Genomic DNA, 19,106 nt, shown 5'->3' with positions numbered 1-19,106 from the left:
CTTAAGTTGTCAATGACCTCTTAGTCCCAGGTGCAATGTCACAAGGCCTGTTGTTCCCTAGTGTAATGGTCGTTCTCCACCCACATCTTACTGCCAACAAATATTAGATAACAATTCATGCTACTTTGACTCTACGAATGACAGAGACAATGGTACATCAGAAGAAATTTAGTTGCAGACTGTTAGTGTTGCAAGTGTGAGGAGTGTTGGAGTTAGTCCCACATCCAAGAAAGCAGTGAGGAGTTTATAAGATGAGAGACCCATTAACTTGACACCTTAAGGTTTTGAGTTAGATGTGGTGTCTTCTCATCTTATGTTCTCTCGTTTGATTTCTTCCCGAAGTTGAGAGCTCTCCACGGTTGGCCCAACAAAGTGGTATCAGAGCCGATGGTTAATCGGTCTGGTGGTTTTAAGGGGTATTCAAGGTGAAGTATCGAAAGTCTTTCCGGCAAAGGTGGTCCGGGCGGCGTGTCCCGCGGTGTTTTGCGGCGGTGTGATGGACGAATACTCGTGGTGGTGGAAGAGCTAGAGGAGAGTTGGAAGAGTGAGGAGTTTATAAGATGAGAGACCCGTTAACTTGACACCTTAAGGTTTTGAGTTGAATGCGGTGTCTTCTCATCTTTCTCTCGCTTGATTCCTCCTCGAAGTCTCCCCGATTGTCGAGAGCTCCCCACGGTTGGCCCAACACAGACCTGGGATCAAGGTCGTTCCCAAAGATATATGCTGCAACAACTAGTTCATGACCAACAGACTCATCCTCGGTGAGTGCCAAAATGACATGTCCAAACATTGCAAACAAAATTAACAAAAAGAAAACCAGAAAGTCAAAACTTCTCAGGTTTTTGAAGAATGAATCGTCAAAAAATTTTAAATGGCCAAGTATTTTTTGTAGCCCATTTCTGTAGGGGAAAGTACATAGAAGTGGTTTCATATCGATTTGAAGTGAGATTTTAAAGGAGATATTTGTTGTATAGCTAGACCCTAGTCAAAAGTTAGATATTATTCAGTAAGTTATATACTTGATCCACATAGGTTACATATTCTACGGCAATTTTATTATCAGCTGATACATCTTTGGCCAGAAACAAGCATTGATAGATTATCAGCTGAGTATACATTATGTTAAACATGTAATCAAGCATTCTACTAATAACTAGAAGACATAATTTGCCTAAAGATAAGAAATAAACCAAACATAATAAAAGCAATATAATGAGTTGCTAAAAGGTACATGCAATATATTTAGGAAAGATTTGCATGATAGAAAACTTCTCTTTTAAACCGTAAAATAACGATCCCAAAAACTCAATATAGAATTAATATTCAACAAAAAAATTTTCTTGTGACTTATTTTCTGATGTTTTACAGAGTAAATTTTCAATTGATAAAAGAGTACTTCATGAGGTCATGGGTCTGAAACATAAAGAGATATAAGAACATGAAGAATGAAGATGCAAGCATGCTTGACCTATCACAACACTTCACATTATATAACATATCATTAGGTTTGACAAAGACACGAAATGCATCAACTAGTGGTCGGTAGCCAGTGCATCGGCATAAATTTTCAGCAAGACCAGGTGTACAAAATCCACATTGTGAACCATGAGCTTGTGCCATTGATTTCCAGAACAACATTTTCAAACTAAAATGGTAAGTTTGTTGTTAGGATGCACGAAAAAAGCCAGAAGCCATGTCTGAGACATGTCTACGATTCATGAAAGTTGTAACCAATGGCTTGGTTGAAAATTATTTTCAGCCACCAATGCTATGCTTTGTGGGTCCGAGGCAACTTTACCATTGTTTTCTTTTTTTGGTCCCCAATCATAGGTATCTCAAATGGATTGGACAACCCCCAATCTTGGTAAGAGTTGAGCCCGAGACCTTCGAGATAGGGAGGGGGCGGAATGCCGTGTGAGCTAAGGCTCATTGGCACCATTGTTTTCAACTAGTCCCTAGATTTTGTTTTTTGGGTTTCTAGCTTGAAATTTTTGGTAGAAAAATTGTGTTGTTGTCTCCCTCTTTTAACCACTTACATCTAGATTTTTTCTTCCAAAAACTCTCTTCTTTTAGCAATTCATCTTCTAACCTTTTCTCCGATTCCCCTATCTCCTCATCTCCAAACACTCTTGTTGTTCGCATCTGATCTAACTGCAAGCTTAGCTCATCAATTGCTTTTTTCGAGTTAGGTTTGATATTCTGTTGCCATTGCACTATTCGATGCCTACACGCCTTCAGTTTTTGGGCTAGAGAAAACATAAGAGAGCCTTGCACTTCCATGCTCTACACCTCCATGATCAACCCCCTTATGTCTTCTACCACACACCACTTCTCCTGGAATTTAAACCTTTTTTTAGTAGTCCATCTAAGAGGATCTGAATCAAGCAAAAGCAGAGCATGATCCAAACCATTCTCAGACAATCTTCTAACCACGACAGCTTCAAACTGCTCCCTCCACTCCATTCCACCCATAAAACAATCTAGCCTTTCCTTAATAAAATCATCCTTCATCCTCCTATCAGACCATGTGTAACGTTGTTCTATCATGCCCAAATCAACTAGCTTATTTCCATCAATAAATTCATTAAATTTTTTCTTGAAAGCTACAGACCTCAAAAGTTTCCCCTCCTTTTCCTCATTACACTTAATAGCATTGAAATCCCCCAAGATGATTACCTTTCCTTTGAACTACTGAAGTCGGACAGAGAGTTCATCATATTGGAGGACTCGATTTTGCTCATTTGTACTCAAGTAAACACCCACCAGCTCCCATATCACATTCTTAATCTCATCTTTTATTGTAACAATTATGGAAAAGAAATTTTGAAACAGAATTTGTACCTCTACAAAGTCTTTCCAAGCTAGAGACATTTCTCTTGAGCTTTCATTCGGGTCTACCATAGTAAAACTTTGATATCCACATGTTTTGAGTTTATGTTTCACAATTCGAGACCGATTTTTGTTTCACAGAGAAAAATCATCTTGGAGGAGTGGGATTGACACATTTCTTTTAGGTTGTGGACTGTCACTGGTCTCCTCAAACCCTGACAGTTCCACATCAGGACTCTTATGGTGCAGTGGGTGCCATTGAATGGCTAGCACCCTCCACCATCTCTTGATCCTTGTTACTTTTAGTAGCAACATTCTTTAGATCTAACTCTATCTCCATATCCTCTTCAGCCCTTCTTTTTACACCACACACCACCTCCGTTTCTACCTGACTTTCTCTTGCCCTCTATTTCGACCTCTTGAATTTTCCTTTGCAAACAGAAGTAACATTGCTGTCATTTTGGTTCTCTACAAAATACTTTCGCTATTAGTAGCAAGTTGGTAGAAACTTTGTGGCCCCTACTGTATATGATCTGCACATGTAACTATGCTGGTCTCTATGTCACCTTCATTTTCTTTCCCATCATGCTGCCTTTCTCTTCTCCATATTCCCCTTTCTTCCTTATTCCTTCGGAGCTTGTTGTTAACATTCAAATTCGAAAAACGCTCTATTAGACAATTTGACAGTGGCTTTTTCTTACGAAGAGGCTGGCTGAATTTAAATGCTTTCTCTTTTTGATGTACATTGTTCTCCTTAGTCTTCACCCGCATCCCAATTCGGTTTGCTCGAATCCACTCTCCTATTTTGTCCTCCTCTATTAAGTACGGCACTTCGCTGAGTTACCGTGTCTGCTTATCGAACACATTTTGGACACGACACTAACATCCGTCCGACACGAGTGTCTGCTGCATCCAACCGTGTCTTAATAAAAAATAAAAAAAAAAAATTTATACACATTTAGACACACTTAAATATCCTCACGTGTCAGTAATTTATATTTTAATATCAATAAAATATCAAAATATAATTACGATTTATCTAAAATATACTTCATATTTTATATGTATGCGTGTCTCATATCTTATGAGATTTTAAAATTTGTGTGCTCCAAGTGGTGTGTGTTAGTATCCGTACATGATAGGTCCTCCTCCATTTTGTTCTCCTTTGAGTCTTCCATGAAGGCAATACATGATTTATAATCATGTCCTATTTTTGCACAAATGTGCACACCGTCCCTAGCCTTTCATACATCAATTTTGAATTTGTCCAGCCCTGTAACCCTTAGTGAGTCTTTAACTTCTCGGCTTCCCTCCGTATCTATTCTTGCTTTAATAATCCGAGTTTCTATCCCTTTAACGTCAGACAATCCTACCTCCATTACCTTACCGATCCTTCCCCCAATCTTCCTAGCCACCTCCAAAGTTTTAAACGAGTCTAATTGGGATATTAGAGATCAGCTACTCCTCCATACACACCTCCGTCCTCCAACGGCGAACATGCAACGCATAGTCCATGAAGAGCAAAGGAGAACCCTTCTCAATTTTCATAATATCCCATTCCCTGTCAAAGAAAAATTGGAATTGATTGTGGCCAACCTCCATGATTCGAAAACCTTCCGGCCTCCCTCAAATAGCTCAAAGTACACGCTGCATAGTTCATGTCGAAAAAGATTTGTTCGCAAACAGCTTTTCAACAAGACTATTGATGCAGTTGTCAATCCCATTCCTTATGTCCTCCTCCTCCAATTGTATAAGATCATCCCTCTCCTCATCACTTTCATGCCTCCCACCATGTGAGATCCCGCTGTGACCCTCCATATCCTAAAAAAACAGTGAGCGTAACAATGTATCTTGACAATGGCATAACATTAGGTGAAAACTTAGAATAAACGTTGATCTATATAATATAAATACTTTATTATGCCAAAAATTCTAGCAGAATAAGTTAATCCAGACGATACACTGAAAAAAAATATTTTTATTGAACATTAACTATTATTCATTCATTTCATAATTTTAAGGTTGGTTATTACTATCATTTATTTGTTATCTTTTCTCTTTCAATTTTAATTGATTTATCCAAATAAAAATATCATTGTATATAAATATCAACGTTTATCCAATAGCAATTTTTTTTAAGTAAAACGATATTTCTTTGTTTAATTGATATTCTTGCAATCTAATCCATTCACAATATTATTTTTAGTCGATGAAATAACTTATGAATTAAATATATATTTATAATAGCAATGCTATATAATCAATAAATAATATTTAGGTTAGTATTTAGTCAGTAATAATTTATACTCATATTTATAAGTATTTATACACAAAAAATATATAATTTATACCTATATTTATCAAAAATTTATACACATAAATCAATACAATTTGCATTTATATTTTTTAAAATTTACATTCATAAATTAATAAAATTTATTTATTAAAAATAATTTAAGATTTATACTGGTCAAATAATGACTAAAATTACTAAAAATTACTAGCTTCCTAGAGTTTCTATCTATAACAATATATAATGAAAAAATTCATTTTGGTGTCCAATTTTTTTTTCATTTTTATCCTTCTTAATAACTTACTTTTCGTTACAAAATTCCCACTACTTCATTTCCATTCATTTTTATGTTAATATAACTTCTCCCATTAATTTCTCTCAGATCCTGTTACTACATTCAGTTATAAAATTCCCACTATTTAATTTTCATCTTTATCTATAATAACTAATAGGATACTAATTTCTCCTCTTAATCTCTCTCACTTTACTTGTTACTCGATAATAGAAAAAAATTTCTTCATTTCTCCTCCATCTTCTCCAGCATTCTTCTCACTTCGCTTAAATATAATGTAAAATCTACTGTAATTTACTTTTTCTCATTAAATAAAAGTGTAAAACTATTTTTATATGTTTCTTGGATTAATTACAGTTGATAACATACCAATGTAATGTGGAAGTGGTCGACGAACTTAGCAAGACTATGCCAGGCAACGAAAACAAATTATGAGTGAAGAACAGAGGCAGCAACACCTTGTCAAAAGATGTGCCAGTTATCGAGAGAGTATTAGCCGAGGAAAACAAATCCATACATCAAGTAATAAATAATTTTTGGTAAATTTTATTATATTTGTAATATTCATTTAAATTATATTTTATTTAGTTTTATCTTAGTTTTAGTTTGTACCATTTTGTTCTGAGTACAATGTACTCTGTAGCTTCACTCTAATTATTTTATTAGAGTTTTTGTTGTAATTTCTTAAAAGAAATTATCATTTTTGTATTTCTTTTTATGCTTTTTCTTCACCTTTCTTTAACATTCTCAATTGAATTGTCTCCATCCTTTTCCTTTGGCTTCCTCCACTGCCGTTACAATTTTGTTTTTCAATTTACTTACTCAATTTATTTTTTTAATCCATTTTTTGTTTTTTTTAATTTGTTACCAATTTTTCACGTAGACAAATAGTGTTATGTCTTTTTCTCTCTCATTAATTTGATTTGACAAAAAAACCAATTTTTTTATATTTTATATGTACATTTTATTTATTTTTTGACATGTCTGTATTTAACTATCCATTAATGATGGGATGAAAAAATTTTATAAATATTTTTTTAACAATTTTCTTTTTAAATTGCTTTTAATGGGATAATTTTTTTATTTTCTAAAATACTTGATTACTTAGAATATTGTATTTAAAATTTGAGTATATAAATATTTTTTAAATTAAACTAAAATAAATAAATTATATTACAAAAAAGTTTATTAATTTTATCTTTTACACTATTATTTGTTTGACATATCGGCTTAATTATTTAATTGGTATATAATGCAGGCAAGAAAATCACACCTATAAAGTGTTTTTTAAAATATTAGTATACTAATTTTTTAAATAATTAATTATTTAGAGTACTGAATTTGATATTTAATTATGTAAAGTATTATCTTTGTCATACAGAGGACACAAAAAATATACACATATTAATGATAAAGTGAACAAACTCCATGTAACATTAAAATGGGATAAGATACAAATTTTGTTAATTAATTTTGATTTTTTAAATAATTTGACAATTCAATAAATATTTGAATATATATTTTTTTATTAGTTTAATCTTCATTATTGTTTTCTTTTTTTTATCTCATGGGACATGTAAGTTTTAATTTATTAGTTTTTATATATCTTTTATTTTTTGGATTAATTTATTTTATTGTATTTTTTTTACTTTAAAAATTTTAGAGTCTAAAGAACTCCTGTTCAAATGATTCAAACCATATGATTAAAAAGTGGTTTAAGATAATAGATTTGAATTTGGATAATTTAACATTTATTAATGAATAACTATGAGAAGAAAAAAATTATTGCATAAATAATAGAAATAAGTTGATAATATATAGGCTAATTTAGAAAACCAAAAAAAAGTAAAAAAGTAACAAAAATTAACTTTAATTTTGAAGATAAATAAAAAGATGTGACATCTTATATATTAAATAATTTAAAATGATACTTATTATATAGAAAGTTAAAAATATTTTTACCTAAAAAAAAAAATTAATAACAAAATTGAGTTTGGAGAGAGATATGAAATTTTCTAACTAATTACAAAATTTTTCTATTTCTCTTTATATATCATTTCACTTTAAGTAACTATTTTTTAGCGATAATATTCAAATGATAAATTAATTCCACCTTTATAATACGATGATATTATTTGAAAACATGCAAAATAAAATAATAAATTACATTTTAATTAATGTGCATAATAAAATAAACACAAAACTTATATAGTAGTAGTCAAATACGATAACAATGATTACTTTTTGTCCAAGGTACTATATTAAACCGCGACTTCAATTTATAATTATTAATTAAAAAACTTACAATGATGTATTTTTATTTTTTTATTATTTAGTTAAAAATAATATATTTTTATATTGTTTTTTAGAATTATCGACATCAGATTTTGCTAATATAGCAAAAATTTTGAATATTTTTTATCTTAAATTTTTTCTTAATCGAACAAAATAAGACAATTAACACGCACATAAAGAAAAAAATTATAATTTTTATATATTTAGATATTCAAAAGACAAAAAAATTCTTTTAACAAAACTTTAACAATTCAAAAAAGTTAACAGAATAGTTTGTTATAAAGCAAAGTGATAGATAAAATAAAAAATCGTGATAATGATACTTGGTGATAATTAACAACCATAGAGCGAAGAGAAAATAGAAGAAAAAAAAAGACAAAAAAGGAGAATCATATAATGTACGTGGTGTTGAGACAATCATAAAAATATAAATTAACAATTTTAAAAAATAATAAAATTAAAGATAATTTCAAAAATTGAATAATAAATTAAAAAAATATTTTTTATTAATTAGAATTATACATAAAAATAAAAAATACTTTAAATATAATTTTTTATCTCTAATTCAAATTAAATACTATTAAAAATAAATAAATAAACCTAATAACATTTATAAATAATCCATTTATAAATAATATTTTTTAATCTTTATTTTGATTTTTCTATACATAGTAATAATATAATAAAATCTTTTAATTTTTTATTTAATTTAAATTTATAAATTTTATATATTCTAACATAGTTAAATAATTTTAAAAAATATTTTTGTTTTTAAATTTTTTATTTTTAATATTTAAATAATTTTATTAGATTTAAAATTTTAAAAATAAAAAAATAAAATTAATTTCTTAACAATAATAGAAAAGCGACTGAACAGTCATAATAATGCCTGTTGAGCCGCTAGTATTTATAATTTTATTGTTTTGTAAGAATATAACTTTTAATTTTGATAATGAAAATACAATTTAAAAATAGATCAACTAAATATATTTTGAATTATTTTATCTATTTAAAAATAAAATTCATTTTAACAAATCAATCACTCTTTTTAAAATATGATAATCTAAAAATAAAGAATTTAGACATCTAAAATAAAAAAATAGGTAAAGTAATAAAGTGAGAAATTAATTATTATTAAATTTTGTAATTTCCATCATATATGAATTCAGTACTTTAATTTAAAAGTTATTAACTTCTTATTTTATTATTTTAGGATAAAATATATTTTTTGTCCTTAAACTTTGTTTAAAATTTTAAAAATATTCTTAAATTTAAGTTTGTCCCAGAAATATTCAATTTGCATCAAATATATTACTGACGGTTAATTTTTTTAAAAAAATTAAGACTGATTTAATAACAATTTTATAAAAATAACCTTTAACGCAAATAAGCCAAATATAATTCTCATGCATTATTATTAAATTGATTCATAAATTTAAAAAAAATTAATTATCATAAATATACTTTATTTATTATTTTATTAATTCTCGGAGGATCTTAATCCAAAAATTAAAATGATTTTCAAAAAATATAAAATAAAAATAAAAGTTTTAAACCCATCTCAATCTCTCTTTCTCCATCGCTTTTCTCTCCCTCTCAAACTTTTACATTACTGCAGCTGACCATCAGAAGGAATCGCCGCGGTGAGCGTCAACGACACTCCCTCTTCTTCCTCCATCCTCCCTACTCTCTCTCTCTCTCTCTCTCTCTCTCTCTCTGCGTACGTGCACCCCTCGTCATTTCAGGTATTCCTTTCTTCATTTCTGTTTTCCCGTTTCTAGGTTTTATTGTTTCCTCTTTATATTCTCTATTATTTTCTGTTGTTAGGGTGTTCCTGTTGACACGATTCTAATTAATGGGTTGGTTAAGGTTAGGGATCTTTGAACTTGGTTTTCGCTTGATTCCTGTTGTTCTTGTCGGGGTTCTTTATAAGTGTTTGTTGCAGATTGTGGAAGATTTTGCCTTGAATCGATTATGCTTTTATTTATTGTTTCAAGGTTTAGGGTTTTAGTTCTGTGGCATGTGAGAATGTATGGAACAGTTTTTTTCTGTTGGAGGTTCTCTGTTTTTTTAACAACAAAGCCTCCTTCTTCTAACTAGGTGTGATTGGTTAAATGGATTAAACTATGTGATAATGCCTCATAATAAATCAATTTTTTTTTAATTAAGAACACTGGTAGTGTTTGATCCATGCATCTGTCCCTAATATCTCTCTGAGGAATCCCTTTTGGCCAGAGCCGAGATTAAGGCCTTAACTTTTTAGTTTTTGAAATGTCGAATGAATACTAATCTACGTGGCCTTTTTATGGTCAAAAGTGTCCTTATCTCTCATTATATGTTGATTAGCTTTTGTTGGATAAGAGCTAAGCAGTCCCAATAGGTCCATATAAAATTGGATTTGAGAATGAAACTGTTGAAATTTATAGTGAATGACAAATGCTCATGCTTTTGGATGTTTGTTGCAATTTGTTTTCTTTCATAAACTCAGCTAACAAACATTTATGATTTGTTACGTGTACCAAGAATTTGTACTTTGTGCTGTGTAAGTTTGTTTTAAAATCAAATCAGATGAACACCGTGCTCTTTGATACTATCGATGTAGGAACACCATGAGAATGTGATATATTTGCCATATAAAAGAAGAATTCATGCTTTGACTAGGGTTTAAATAAGTGGTTATAATTGAAGAAATGTGCATAGGGTATGGATCTAATATGTAATTATGTTTCGCTATGCTGAAAAAGGGAGAATACAGGATTATCTTTTCTCACTGATAGAGATGGCAGATGAAGCCAACAGAACTGTGAGTATAATTAAATAATCTTGAAATTTCATATATGACACTTTTTTTATTTGATGTAACATTTTTCCAATTTTAACATTTTTTTAATCCATAAATGCAGGCATTCCTTGAAATTCAAGGTCGCATGATTGAGAGTACTGGAAAAATGAAACAGGTTTGTTGAAATCTGCATTCTTTTTTTCAAATTATTATCATCATTGGTTATTATTATTTTGAATTGGAGTTCTATTATTATGATGATGAATAATTTGAATTTAATTGAGCCTATCAAGATCTGCATAACTGAATTTTGTATCCCGTTTTCTTGAAATATAAATTGCGGCACGTGATTGAAACCTAATCACTAGTTAGGATAACATTAAGGAATTTCCTTTTAGTAAGACCATGGATAAAGGCAATGTGTTCATGATACTAATGGAATCAGATCCTAGTAGTTTTGAAAAATAATTGTTGGGCTTTTCTTTTTAAAGTAGGGATGGCAATGCGTATCTATGAGGGCAGGTACCCCTCCCCCACCCTTCGTCCCCGTTTAGGAAAATGGCCCCATGCCGTCGCATCCCCGTCACGGGTCCCAATTTAATTCTCCCGGGAGGGGAGTCTATGGAGATTAGTCTTTGAAAAATTAAAAAGAATTAACACAGCCATAATATGATGCAATACAATTCAACCAAAGTTATCATATTAAAACATAATCTAAACCCAAATTTAACATATCCATACACACATACACATAAAATCTCCAATATACACACTAAAAGAAAATGAAATAGAAATAGTTTCCAAAAAAATAATATAACATAACTTTTATATATAAGTGAGGGTGTTCTAGTAATTTCACCCTTTGCGGGGATTTGGCAGGTCCCCATGGGGGTCTCCGTTTATTCGCTGCGGCGGATCTTTGTTTCCATGGGGATTTTGTGGGTCCCCATTAAACTCCCGTCGTGGTTTTTTTTGCCATCAATTTTTGGCATGTCTTTTGATTTATTCTTGGTGTTCGGAGGGTTTAGTTTATTTGGAATAGAGTGGGATGGCAAAATTATTAGACCCATGGAAGCGGGTACCCGTTGAGATTACCCGCGACGGTGGGTTAAATGGGAATCTGCGAAATCCCCACGGGGATAGGACCCGGCCCCGCGAATAAATGGAAACGGGGACCTGCGAAATCCCTGCAAAGGGGAAATTTACTAAAATATCTTCACTTATATATAAAAGTTATTAGTTGCATGTTGGATATTTAATGTTTATATTGGATTATGTTAAAATGTGTTACAAACTTTGGATTGTGTTACCTTATGTTAAACTATTGAATTTTTGAAGGATTGTGTTTTGTTAATTTTTTTTTAAAAAAAAATTTAAAGGCAATACCTATGGATATCCGCGGGTATCCACCATTGTGGGGACAATTAAATGGGACCCGTGACAAGGGTGGGGTCTGGACGGGGCATTTTTGTAAACGGGGATGGGGAACAGGGGAGGGGTACCCACCCCCACGGATGCCCGTTGCCATCTTGTGAAGAAGCTTTTGTATTGAGAAGGGTGATTCTCGTCCGAACGATTTCCATGTCCCACATATAACCAACCCTAGGTACTCCATGCAATTGAGTTGAAAGCTAAACTATAGTTTAATTTTAATAGGATGTGAATGCTTATGCATTGCTAACAAATCTGATATAAAGAATAAAGAATATTTGTATGACTCATTTCTGAAAAGAATGCGAAGCTTATTTTTATTTATTTTTTATTTAGAGGTGCTATTGAGTTGAAAGCAGAACTATTGGTAGGATGTGAATGCTTTTGCATAATGTCAAATCTTATATAAAGAACATTTATATCAACTCTTAGTTTTGAAAGAGAATGCAGTTTTGTTTTTGTTGAGAAGGCCATAAAAGGAAAAGGAAATGAAAACCTTGATTATTTAATTTTGCATCTGTGAGTTGTACGTATATTAGGGGGCTTTTTGAGAACTTGAAGTTTATGTTAGTTTCTGGGCTGCAGGTGCAAAACCAGATGCGTTCCAAAGAAGCAGAAAAGAAACGGGCTTATTTGACCTTGGAGGAGCTGAAGCAGTTACCTGATGATACTAATGTTTACAAATCCATTGGTGTGTGATAAAACTTAGTTGAAACGTGTTACTATCATTAAATAAAGCAGTGTTTATCACTGTCTTGGATACAACCATACTAATTTGAAATACTGTGTTGCAGTTTGCGATTATTAGATGCCCCAGTTTTCAACAGACATTTGATGAATCTTTAATTTTCCTTTTTTTTTCGCAGGGAGAACGTGAGTTGTTGATACCTGTTTGAGCTTGCGTCTAAAGAGTACATATAAGTTTGTTTCATGGGGTGTTATAATATGCACGACATACTATAATACTGTCATATTGTTACAGGTTTGTGCTAGAGTCGAAGGCAGCGTTAATGAATGAACAGGAGAACAAGTTCAAGGACAGTGAAGCTTCAATTATCTCATTACAGGTACATGTCCTTCCTTTGTTTGCACGAAATTCATGCACTGGTTTCCTATTTGAAAGGCAGAAAATTAAATCTCACATTTGCAGCAATATAACTGGTCTATTGCTTTGTCAGAGCTCGAAAGAATATTTGGAGAAGCAGATAGCAGAGATTGAAAACAATTTGAGAGAGCTGCTACAACAAGATCCTGGTCTTGCACGTCAAATTATGTCGATGAATGTATGATGTAAACTTCCTATGATTGAGATTAACAACCATTGTCCCGTAAGTCCTTATTTAGGGCATTCAAGCAAATAGAAAATTCACGACATGAGAATGCAAAGGAATGAGTTGCCTACTTTAGTGAATGATTTGCTATCCTCTTTGAAATGTTGAGTTTGACTTTGTAGGATTGTTGTATGTTATCTTAATTTGTAGATTAGTTTGCAATTTCATATAAAATTGTGAGACTAAGGTGTGCTTATCCAAGCCGAAACGTTTCGAATTTTGTCTCTGCTCTCTCCTTCCTAGTGTGAGAAATGAGAAAGCCTTGCTTAACTCTGATAAGGAGTTTGGTGATTATCACTTACCGGGGGTTGCAACGGAGCCGGAGGAGACGCCCCGAGAAGCGGGGGACCGGAAATTGGCGGGATAGGGAGGATCAAGGGGGACAATTTGAGGTGGCGGAGATGTGTGCGGTGGACTGCAGCATCGGCCAGAGAAAATGATGGTGTCGGAACTTTGGAATGGGGGCAGTCATCTAAACGGCTCAAGTGAGAGGAGATGGAACTTTGGAATGAGGGCAGTCATCTAAACGGCTCAAGTGAGAGGAGATGATGATATTAGGAATACCGAATAACCGTCTGAAGTGGGAATGGATTTAATTGCAAATTTTAATTTTTTAAGTTTCAAAATTTGAAAATTAAATAATTAATTAAAAAAATCTGAATTTTAATTATAATTCATCTTCTAATTTTAAGCTATTATTCACATTGTTCTTGATTTTCCATGCTTTCTCTTTTTCCATGCTTTCTCTTTGACTAAATAAATCTTATGCAAATATAAAGAGGGTTACAACCATTTTAATTTTCTGCCATTTTCATCGGTACTCTTCCTCTCATTCTTTTATTCTCCTTCTTTTAACTTTACATTTCATGCAATCCAATTTCTCATAACTTATTTGCACCTTCAAAGTCAACACCTTTAAATATGCAAATGTTGAGTTTATTGAAAGGGGTTAGAGTTTGAAACATGCGGCACTCTAAATCAAGATCAAGAAGTCCAGTGGCTTGTGTGGGCTTGACTCAGACTTTGCATTGGCGTGGACATATCATTCAAATGAAAAGTAATGAAGTATATCTGTCAAGACTCAAGAACTGAGCTTCTAGTGTGATTTTTGAGGTGATGTGACATGTGTTCTTTGTGAAAGAGGTGATAAAACTATAAACTATTTATTTTTACAATGTCCATTTTCTATTAAATTTTGGTAGGTGTCCTTAAATTGGAAAGATGTACAATGGGTGAGGGTGTGGATGCTAGGACTTAGTTTGAGTGTTGCATGCAATAAAAAAAAATAAATAAATGGTGTATGTGTAATTAATGTTTTTTAAAAAAATTAAGATTCTTAGGTTGTGTTTAGTTTTCAAAACATAACAAAAATAAGATATTAAGAATAAGCACAAAAAAAATGACACAAAAATTAGTATTTATGTATTTTGTTTGATGATAAACTATACAAATTTAATTTTTTTATTAAAAAATATTTAAAAAAATATCATTATAAAAAATTAACAAGAATAATAAAATAAAAAATAAATTGTGTTTCGTCTATGTCCTGTGGATATAAAATACACCTATCTGGATATAATATTTTTATACATGTATTTTATCTGTCATGATTTTATGTCTCTGTATCTCTGTCTCAACGTCATACAAACAAACACAGTCTTATGTACTATCAATATTTATATTTATTAGAGTGGTATGAAACTAAGATGAGGAACAAGGATGGAGCAGAACCGTGTAAAACAGTAGATATAAAAATAGTGTCTAATCTGGTGAGTACTTAGTAAATTCAGATGGCTGCGTGATGCAGTGTTTGAGGGGGAATTCATGGCGGTAAAATCAAAGATGAGGCTGTGCTAGCAGTATTGCAGTTTAGTTGAGGATGCTGATGTAAAAGAAGAGGATTAGTGGTGGTTTTAGATAATAGGATTAACGGAAACAAGCTGAGAATCAGCAATGTTGAGGAACAAAACATATAAAATAAAGCAATTGATAAGAATTGCCGCGTGAAGTTCAAGGTCAGGAATGACTTTAAGGAACGAAAGAAACTGAGTGCCTGGCGTTGAACATACAATAGCATGCAACAATTGGTTGCAATGGGAAGGAATGGATCATGACAATACAAGAGGGCATATGTAGAGGCTAACAATTAGGGATGGCAACGGTCCCCATCCGCCCCCCGTCCCCCGCCTCCAAAACCTGTCCCCGTCCCCGCCCCATCCCCGCTACGGGTAACGGGGACCCCGTATCCGCCGGGGATCGGGGTCTCCGTGGATATCCGCGGAGTTTTATAAAAAACAATAAAAATCAAGAAAAATAAAAAAATTGAGAGAAAAATTAGAAAATAAAGATAATCCCGAATTACATTCAAAATCAGCCAAACATAATAACATATACATAATCCATAAACAACCAAACATAATTCATCACATCATAGAAACATAGTTCTCAATAATTCTCAAGCTTTCTTCATCTTGTAATAGTTGTAATGGTAGTGATGTGGATTTCGATTTACTTGAATCCTATAGATATAAATTACAGAAATCATAAAGCATAAGTCATGCAAATCAGAATCAAAATAAAAAACATAAATCATAATTAACCTAAATCAAAGAATGCGTGTGGGGGGAAGGACGCGGGGTGGGGGTGGGGGGAAGGGGTGTGGGGGAGGAGGAGTGGGAAGGGAAAAGGGGGAGGGGATCGCCGCCGTTGGAGGAGCCGCGTCCAGTCGCCGCCATCGCGCCAGTCATCGCCGCGTTACTCAGGATCGTCGGCTTGCCACAGCCACCATCCATCGCGCTGCACCACGCCACAGGGGAGGGAGACCGCCGCACCTTCGTCGCCGTTCCTCGCCGCCTCCGCCTCCGCCTCGCAACCTCGCCGCCTCCGCCATCTGCATCTACTTTCTTGCTTTCCTACTTTTTTGCTTTCTGTTTCTGCTTTTTGATTTGGTGGTGTTTTGTGTTGTTGCTGTTGTTTGGGGTTCTTGGTGTTGGTGTTGGTTGGTGTTGGTGGTGGTATTTGTGTTGGTAGTGGTGGTGGTGGTGGTGTTGGTGTTGATGGCGGTTGTGGTGGTATGGTGTTGTTGCTATTGTTTGATGTTCTTGGTGTTGGTGTTGGTGTTGGTTGGTGTTGGTAGTGGTGGTAGTGGTGGTAGTGGTGTTGATGGTGGTTGTGGTGGTAATGTTGGTGGCAGTAGAGGTGGTGGGGTGAGAAAGGTGAAGAGAAGAATGATGATGATGAGGGTATTTTGGTCTAAGAATGCGGGGAATGATGATTTTAAAGCGTTTTTGAACGTTGAGGATGATTTTAATAACGAAAAAAGGTCGGGGACGATTTTGATTTTGACCCAAGACGTTAGAGAAGAAAACAATACTTAACCCTTTGAATAATTTACTGTATACATTTAAATGGTAAAAAAAAATCACAACTAAGCACAGTTTTTATTTGTTCCTTCTAAGAAGACGCTTGCTAGGAAAGTCAAAATTTAGTTTTTTAAATTTTTAATGCATTCAATATACGGAATATCAAAATTATTAGAGCAATAATAAATATCGTATTAGAATAATGATAAGTAATTGAGAGTTAGTAGTTGGAAAGCAAATATTTATGAGATTAGTTTTAAATATCTTTATAAATAACATGAATTTTTATCATATAACAATAACTTTAATATATATTTTTTATTTTTTATCTTTATTTTCTTGTTAAAAATTTATATTTGTTCTTCCCTTAAGTGTTATAAACTTATAATCCTCGAGCGACTTAATCAATTGAAATTAAGAGGGATTAAGTTTCTTACCCTATTTGAAAAGGAAATTTATAGCGTACAGAGGTTAATATGTATAGAGATAAAGATATTCGCGTTAGTTAAAGGATTTGTTGACAAGTGACATCGAGCGAGTTACAAGAGGGTAGCTTGACAGAGATGTCTGTTGCATTGTTGGGACTGAACCTTCATGGAGCCGCGCTAAGTGGTGAGGAGTTGTAAAGGCCGTAATGGGCTTTGGTAGTGGGCTCCGTTATGCTGTATGAATAGAGCATAAAGATTGAGCTGTGTAGAGGGCTTGTTAACGGATTTAGAAAAGAAGTGTTTTAAGATTTTTTATTCCAAAAAGAGTTTTAGACTTTTAACATTTAAAAGGATACAAGATATAACAGACATGGTAGTTAAGTATGGAAAAATATGATCCTACCAAAATAGAAGCTATGAGAATGCTAAGCTTAATTATTATTGTTCATACCCTAACCCAAATGCTTAAAGTCAGGCCTGCTAAAGAATGAAGGCCCCAACACAAGAAAGAGTTGGTCTTCATGCTTACCCGACCTCTTTAAAGAGGTCGGATATCATCACGAAAGTCCAGCTCTATTTTTCCAAAGCAAGTAATTGCCTCCATGAATCTCTCATCTCCGTCTAGAAGAGTAATTTCAACAAGCTCCCAAGATAACGAGAACGGTTACCCACCAATAAAGACGGAACTACTCCGACAAAGATAGTTAACACTCTACTATAAATACTCTGACACCCATCAGGTATAATTTATGTTCTAATATACTAAAAACCTGCCTAAGACCATTGCTAATGTAAGCATCGAAGTCTCTTGCAGGTACCACCCCCACCTCCTGACGAGGATCTCGGACAGGCGGCACCTCAGTATCAACAAGTCGAACACTGCCATACAAAAGGATCTGGACCTCACATTCAGACCCATATCATCGCTTCAGGTAACCCTCAAAACATTAGCGTCGTTGCCGAGGACCTGGGATTCGACCCATAACAATGGCAGACGACCAGTATGAAGACGGCTGCACGACGTCTAAATCTGAAGCTGAGCCCCCAACCAGAGGGTAACGCCCTTATACTACCTTCACCATACCAAACCATTGTCGTCACGGGGAGGGGCGACCAAGGAACCCCCAACCCAGGCGGGTTCATTCGCAAATTCATCGTCCCGAGGAGAAAGAACCCCCTCAGACAGCAGAGATAATGGGTCTCGTCTGTGGCCAACGAGAACGGCTAGAACAGCTTGAACATAAAGCCGAGCAACAACGAGAAGCAGAACGAAAATTGCGGAGGGAAGTAAGGCCAAAGAAGGAGCTAGAAGAAAAAAGCTCCTGAAGTTAGAAGCTGACCTTCGCAATCGGAATAATCAGACCGATCGAGAAGAAAGCCCCTAGGTATAGACGATCCATTCGTAGAAGCGATCCTGCAGGCCAAAGTTCTTGGGTTGTTTTATTTCGATTAATTTTTTTGATTCGGTGGATTAACTGTATGAATTGGGTTATTGAGTTCTTGGGCTTGTGTTTTTTTTTCAATTAATTATTTATTGAGTGTGGAATTTAGTCTAGATTTGAGTTCAGATGCAGAGCTCTTCTTCTTCTGAGTTGTTCTGCTTCTAATAAAACCGGTTGAACAATAGTTCGACCCCGGTTTGTTTTCTTCCTTCTTATGAACGGTGCACGAAATATACAATAACGGTTTCCAGAGGGAGCAAACGTTTAAGCTCAATCGAAGGGCGGTCACAAGCAATTCATCTGAGTTTTGTTGACTGTTCTTGGTGATTAGGGTTATGGATTTAAAGTCTCTTGTAATTGAAAATAAATTTGGGAATTACTGATTATTGTAATTGGATCTGCCTTTTGCTAATTGAAGAAGAATAGTTTTGGTTCTAAGTTTTGTGGATGCTTATGAATTCTGACGACGATAATGATATTCTTGTTTCTTGTTAAAGACAATGGTTTCGGGGATGCATTGTTGTTTTGGTTTTGAACTGTGTGTAGCTGTTGTTGTAGGACGGATATTTTTTTTATAAGGGAACAGATGGTGATCAGGTGATAGTCAGTGGGGTGATGCAG

At 33.6% G+C, this 19,106-nt stretch overlaps 1 protein-coding gene across 2 annotated transcripts; it reads left to right on the top strand.

Annotated features, from left to right (window-relative positions):
- Positions 1-9,271: 9,271 nt before the first annotated feature.
- On the top strand, positions 9,272-13,454 carry LOC112707606 (prefoldin subunit 1). 2 transcript variants are annotated; one of them, XM_025759413.3, is made up of 7 exons: positions 9,272-9,454; positions 10,454-10,512; positions 10,613-10,666; positions 12,508-12,613; positions 12,789-12,795; positions 12,905-12,989; positions 13,101-13,454. In XM_025759413.3, exons 2-7 carry the CDS (start codon positions 10,489-10,491, stop codon positions 13,209-13,211), a joined length of 387 nt encoding a protein of 128 aa, XP_025615198.1. In that variant the 5' UTR covers positions 9,272-9,454; positions 10,454-10,488; the 3' UTR covers positions 13,212-13,454. The 2 variants fall into 2 exon arrangements, with proteins under 2 accessions (XP_025615198.1, XP_072057450.1); XM_072201349.1 differs by lacking the exon at positions 12,789-12,795 and having other exon boundaries at positions 9,274-9,454; positions 12,508-12,617.
- The last annotated feature ends 5,652 nt before the right edge of the window (positions 13,455-19,106 follow it).

The sequence above is a fragment of the Arachis hypogaea genome, chromosome 8 (genome assembly GCF_003086295.3).
Source record: "Arachis hypogaea cultivar Tifrunner chromosome 8, arahy.Tifrunner.gnm2.J5K5, whole genome shotgun sequence".
Classification (NCBI taxonomy): Eukaryota; Viridiplantae; Streptophyta; class Magnoliopsida; order Fabales; family Fabaceae; genus Arachis; species Arachis hypogaea.
The sequence above is the reverse complement of the archived record's forward strand: the minus strand, read 5'-3'. Positions and strand labels throughout refer to the sequence as shown.

Excerpts from the sequence above, each read along its gene's own strand:
- LOC112707606 (XM_025759413.3), top strand. The coding sequence starts at position 10,489 with ATGGCAGATGAAGCCAACAGAACT. Across the intron at positions 10,513-10,612 it reads CAGATGAAGCCAACAGAACT|GCATTCCTTGAAATTCAAGG; the intron begins GTGAGTATAATT and ends CCATAAATGCAG. Across the intron at positions 12,990-13,100 it reads CTTCAATTATCTCATTACAG|AGCTCGAAAGAATATTTGGA; the intron begins GTACATGTCCTT and ends TTGCTTTGTCAG.